Here is a 6807-nt window from a genome sequence, read left to right as displayed (position 1 = left end):
CACACACTCTCACACACACACACTCAACTGCAGGATCACTTCCTCACAGAACACTTCAACAACATCAGCAGGTACAGAACACACACACACACACACACACACACACACACACACACACACACACACACACACACACACACTCAACTGCAGGATCACTTCCTCACAGAACACTTCAACAACATCAGCAGGTACAGAACACACACACACACACACACACACACACTCACACACACTCTCACACACACACACACACACACACACACTCAACTGCAGGATCACTTCCTCACAGAACACTTCAACAACATCAGCAGGTACAGAACACACACACACACACACACACACACACACTCAACTGCAGGATCACTTCCTCACAGAACACTTCAACAACATCAGCAGGTACAGAACACACACACACACACACACACACACACACACTCAACTGCAGGATCACTTCCTCACAGAACACTTCAACAACATCAGCAGGTACAGAACACACACACACACACACACACACACACACACACTCAACTGCAGGATCACTTCCTCACAGAACACTTCAACAACATCAGCAGGTACAGAACACACACACACACACACACACACACACACACACACACTCAACTGCAGGATCACTTCCTCACAGAACACTTCAACAACATCAGCAGGTACAGAACACACACACACACACACACACACACACATACACACACTCAACTGCAGGATCACTTCCTCACAGAACACTTCAACAACATCAGCAGGTACAGAACACACACACACACTCTCACACACTCTCACACACACAGACACACAGACACTCTCTCACACACACACACTCAACTGCAGGATCACTTCCTCACAGAACACTTCAACAACACACACACACACACACACACTCAACTGCAGGATCACTTCCTCACAGAACACTTCAACAACATCAGCAGGTACAGAACACACACACACACACACACACACACTCACACACACACACACACTCAACTGCAGGATCACTTCCTCACAGAACACTTCAACAACATCAGCAGGTACAGAACACACACACACACACACACACACACACACTCAACTGCAGGATCACTTCCTCACAGAACACTTCAACAACATCAGCAGGTACAGAACACACACACTCACACACACACACACACACACACACACACTCAACTGCAGGATCACTTCCTCACAGAACACTTCAACTACATCAGCAGGTACAGAACACACACACACACACACACACACACACACACACACACACACACTCAACTGCAGGATCACTTCCTCACAGAACACTTCAACAACATCAGCAGGTACAGAACACACACACACACACACACACTCACTCACTCACTCACTCACACACATACACACACACACTCTCACACACACACACACACACACGCGCGGATCTCTAACTTGTCGGGTCTTCTGTCTGCAGTCGTGAGGATGTGTGGGCGTGGCTCTCGGACTCCCTGTTACCACGGTTACTGGATGGGCGGGTCCTGATGGAGAAGACGGGAAGCCTGCTGATTGGTCGACCTCGTCTCCGACAGCTGAGAGCGCAGCCAGGTGATCGACCGGCATAGAAATATTTATAAATGATATAATATATAAACATAACACTGGAGTTTAACTTCCAGCACTCATTATTATTATTATTGGAAAAAAAACAATTTTCTGAGAATTTTCTGCTTTCATGAAAGCATTATATATGTAAAACGGCTCATTTCATGGTTTTATTATCTTTGCTGGACCTCTGATCCAGGATTCACAAAACACTGCAGAGAGAGAGTGTGTGAGTGCTCAGTCTTCTATTGAGAGATCAGCAATCACAGATTTCATCTTCCACAATAAGTGCATTCTAGCAGACTGAGACAGATCGCTTCACACACACACACACACACACACACACACACACACACACACACACACACCAACTCGCATCAGACCTTTCTTTCCTCGCTGTCTTCCAGAATGCCCCATCAGTGGCTATTTCCCAGCATCCTCGTGGTTCGGGTGCGCCCCGGCCGGGTGGGCGGAGTCAGCCTCAGGATTGGTGCAGAACTGGAGTGTCAGTACGGCTCAGAGCAGCGGGTGAGAGTCACATGTTGCTTTTATACTTTTATAAAGAAATATAAATGAATAACAGCCTCGAGTGTGGCTTCCATACTTACACACGACACGGGTGAATCTCACTTGGCCAGGCAATGCATGTTCTAGAAGATTAAAGAAGCTCTGGTCACTCTGACATCACACCTCTGTTGTCCTCCAAAAAAATGTTTGATCTCATTGTTTGGTGCATTATTCACTGAAATGCAAGGATCAAATACACTGGAGGTTTTCCAGCTCGTGGATCAGTGTCTGTCTGTTCTATAATGAATTCTAGATGAATGCTTTATGACCCCGGCTGATCTTGGATCAGGTCTTCTGGTTCAGAGGCTGGCTTTGTTTTCACCTCTGCTCAGGAGACTTGTCCACATGTCACTGAGATTCTCATGAAGGTTTGATGTGTGTGTGTGTGTGTGTGTGTGTGTGTGTGTGTGTGTGTGTGTGTGTGTGTGTGTGTGTGTGTGTGTGTGTGTGTGTGTGTGTGTGTGTGTGTGTGTGTGTGTGTGTGTGTGTGTGTGTGTGTGTGTGTGTGTGCAGTGTGTGGCACTGGGGGCAGGTGTCTGTCTACAGCAGTGCTGGATTCGTACAGGATCTCAGCAGAAAGATGCAGGACTCCAGAGCCCTGGTCAAACAACTCAACACACACCAGTGGCTCGACCCGCTGTGAGTACACACACACACACACACACACACACACACACATACAGAGAGAGATAGGATATGCACAACAAAAGACAGAAGAGAGGAAGTCATTTTGGAGGGAAGTTGCTGTATAGTGTTTATTTACTTCATCAGTCATAAGCTGTATGAACGTATATACAACAATTGGCAAAAAATGCATCATCAATTATCAGTATAGGAAAATAACTTACTTTTTTAATAATTTCTAATTACTATTCTATTAACATTTCATATTTTCAATTCTATTATTTGTTTTTAATTATTAATTAATAGTTTATTAATATTATTTATATTATTATCATCAGTGTTATTGTTATTAATAGTATGCATATTGACCATATTCAAATCAATATTGATATCAACATTAATAAAATGAACATTTAATTGTTTTATTTTCATATTTATTCATGTTAATAATAATATGCATAAATACAAGCATTAAAAATAAGCATTTCATCATATTTATAAATATTAATATCGACATATTTGCTTAGGTTTTAGAAAATATATCAATATTAATATTTATAAAAATTATTAAAGCAAAAAAATCATTACCAATTATTAATCATGTTGAAAACTTTTTTCATAATTTCTAATTACTAGTCTATTAACATTTCATATTTTCAATTCAATTATTTGTTTTTATTAACCAATCAAATTATTTTTTTGATTACCAAATTGACTTCTGTTATTACATTTATTTTGTATCAATTATTAATTATGTATTATTTTTACATTAAACGTATATATATTACATAATATATAATATTCAAAATATTTGTATTTAGTAAACATTTTTTAACAAATATAATTATTTGTAAAAAAAAATATATATATATTATTTGGTTATATGAATCAATTACATACTTTTTTTTATACTTTATACATTTTAAAATGATAATATGTAATAACATATTGTATACAGTATTTCCATTTCTAGTATTTCCATAATTATCGTAATTGTTTTATTCATTGATTTTGCAAATGACTATTGCATGGCACAAATGATACAGTTTTTAAAGTGAAGAAAGAATCCCACAGCCCTTCCTCTGAGGTTGTGTGTGTTTGTGTTCAGGACGAGGGCTCTGTTCCTGGAGTTTCCGCTCTATAACATCAACACCGATCTGCTGGCCGTCTTCTCCTTCCTGCTGGAGTTCCCCGTGTCTGAGCGCGCTCAGTTGAGTCTGGACCTCAAGACCTGCAGCCTCCACATGCTCAGTCACGGCATGGACCTGCCGCTGTTCCTCACGGTAACCGTCAGCCAATCACACAACTGATCCCATTATTGACATCAATTCTATTGTGCCGTCCTAACGAAGGCAGAGGTTAAAGTTGGAGAGTGTGATTTATTTATTTATTTATTTTTTGGTGCGAATTGCAAGCAACAGAAGTTATGGTGGCCGATAGAAACACCGTTAAGCCCAGTTAGCCAGTTAAGCAATGAGGTTTCTTAACTAAGATAAATTAAGGAATTAGGTTTACTTAATTATTCAGTAAAAATATATGTTATTGCGAACATTATTGTTACTTGTTCATCAGTGTCAGTGTTTTATTCGCTGACATAACGGTTCATTATGTAAGGTCTTTATACACCACTGACTGAAAACATATGTATATTATATTGCAGTTCTGTCTACAGATCCTCCTAAATATTACACAGTGCAGCTTTAATTACGCTCTCTCCTTCCACCACAGCTCCTCCTGCTGGTCTTCGTGATCTATTTCGCTGTCCGTGAGAGCGTGATCGTCCGGAAACAGGGGCTTGGCTACTTCCTGCGCTTGTGGAATATAGCGAGTGTTTGCAGTCTGCTATTGGCGATCTGTGTCATCTCTCTACACCTGAGTCGCTCCGTTCTGTCCGCCCGCCAGTGGGGCTCGTTTCTACAACAACAGGACACATTCACAGACTTCTTCCCTCTGGCCCAGCAGAACCAGGTTTTGACCCAACTGAGCGCGGCTTTGCTCTTTCTGCTGGTGCTCAAGGTGAGCGAATGGGAATCAAACACGTGACTTTGGTGTTGTTAGCAAAACGCTTACAGTTTGAGCTACAGAACGCCAGTCCTTAAAGGGATAGTCCACCCAAATTCTGTCATCATTTAATCACCCTCGTAATTACAATCCCATTTGTTCGTGATAGTTTTAATGAAATCTGAGAGATTTCTGTCCATTGAAAGTCCATTGCTTCAAAACGCTGATGCTTAGAAACGTTCATAATAAGATTGTAAATGAAATACATATGAATCGAGCAGTTTAATCCAAGTCTTCTGAAGAGACACGATCGATTTAAGTGATTAATAGATACTAATATGTGACCCTGGATCACAAAACCAGTCACATGTCGCACGGGTATATGAGTGGCAATAGCCAACAACACATTGTATGGGTCAAAATTATAGATTTTTCTTTTATGCCAAAAATCATGAGGATATTAAGTAAAGATCATGTTACATGAAGATATTTTGTAAATTTCCTACCGTAAATATATAAAACATGTATTGTTGTGAGTGAATGCTGCACAATCGTGAACATAAATGCACAACTTTAAAGGAGATTTTCTCAATGTTTCTATTTTTTTTGCAGCCTCAGATTTTAAAATTGTTGTATCTCGGCCAATTATTGTCATATCCTAACAAACCATACATCAATTGAAAGCTTATTTATTCAGCTTTTATATGATGTATAAATCTCAATTTCATAAATTTGCTCCATGTGACTGGTTTTGTGGTCCAGGGTCACATTTAGGCTTTTATTCACATATAAACATTGATCAATGAACATACAGTACATAGAGCCCTCAAATGTGGTAAAGGGAAACTGCTGTAAACCGTACTTGCTTGAGAACAAACCTCATTGGTTCTCCACAAAACCATACTCACGAGAACAGACCTGATTGGTTCTTGCGGAAGCTCAAACGTGATGTGAAAATGAACCTTATTCTTGTGCGTCAAGCAAGCATGCTTGAGTTTCTGTTAGTGCTCTATGGACGTTCGCTGACCAAAAAAAGTGACTTAGTGTAGCTGGAAAGTTCAGACTTGATAACTAGAAGAATGAACCATTGTGCCCTTGAGCAAGGCCCTTAACTCCAGGCTATTCCAGTGAGATTGCCTTGCTAATAAATGTGCTGTAAGTTAGTTTGGGTCAACTTTATGCAGACGCAAAGTTATAAATTCCATCCTCATGCTCTTCTCAGGCCAGACAACATTAAATATTTAATTCTGCAATAATTAATGGTATGAAAATACATTTTACTGTGAGGCATCATTTATCACCCACCTCATTTGTCTCTGTTTAGGCGTCGCACCAGCTGCGCTTCATGAGAGAGTGGGGGGTTTTCGGGAGGACGCTGAGGAGATCTTTCTGGGAGATGCTGACGGTTGCCATCACTCTTCTCGTGTTCCTGTTGGCGTACTCACACACTGGACACCTGGTTAGGACACACACACACTGCTGCACACCATCTGCAATGTGATTTAAACCACAAAGGTTGGACAATAAAACTGAAACCTGGTTTTAGACCACAATTATTTATTAGTATAGTGTAGGGCCTTCTTTTGCGGCCCATACAGCGTCACTTCATATTGGAAATGACCGATACAAGTCAGATGCCAGAGGGATTTGAGCCGTTCCTCTTCCAGAACAGTGGCCAGGTCACTATGTGATGCTGGACAAAGAAAAGTTTTCCGACTCGCTCCTCCAAAACGGCTCAAATATATTCAGACTCTGCAGGCCATTCACTTTCAAGTTTATCAAGCACAAGTCTCGCTGTGTGTATTATCATGCTGATACACGGCACCCCCTTCAGGGTACGATTTTTGAACCATTATCTGCATGGTCCTCCAGAGTGGTTCGGTGGTATTTGGCAGAGATGTGCCCATTAGGCACAGTAGGGAATGCTATGATATCGCTGCCCAAACCATCAGTGATGCTTCACCCCGTTCTTCACTCTGGGCAGCAATAGTCTGGGTGATGAGCTTCTTTGGTTCTTCTCCACACTGAAACTCCCACAGA

General features: G+C 41.0%; 1 protein-coding gene across 1 annotated transcript in view; it reads left to right on the top strand.

The window, feature by feature from the left end:
- pkd1a (polycystic kidney disease 1a) overlaps positions 1 to 6807 on the top strand; it is a 110598-nt gene that overhangs the window by 97007 nt on the left and 6784 nt on the right. The window contains exons 41-46 of the mRNA XM_079614744.1: positions 1448 to 1578; positions 1983 to 2103; positions 2656 to 2781; positions 3875 to 4049; positions 4495 to 4782; positions 6092 to 6226. Coding sequence (XP_079470870.1) covers positions 1448 to 1578; positions 1983 to 2103; positions 2656 to 2781; positions 3875 to 4049; positions 4495 to 4782; positions 6092 to 6226 — 976 coding nt within the window. The remainder of the gene's footprint in view (positions 1 to 1447; positions 1579 to 1982; positions 2104 to 2655; positions 2782 to 3874; positions 4050 to 4494; positions 4783 to 6091; positions 6227 to 6807) is intronic.

The sequence above is a fragment of the Phoxinus phoxinus genome (genome assembly GCF_949152265.1).
Source record: "Phoxinus phoxinus genome assembly, chromosome: 6".
Taxonomy (NCBI): domain Eukaryota; kingdom Metazoa; phylum Chordata; class Actinopteri; order Cypriniformes; family Leuciscidae; genus Phoxinus; species Phoxinus phoxinus.
This window is presented reverse-complemented; position numbering and strand designations above follow the sequence as displayed.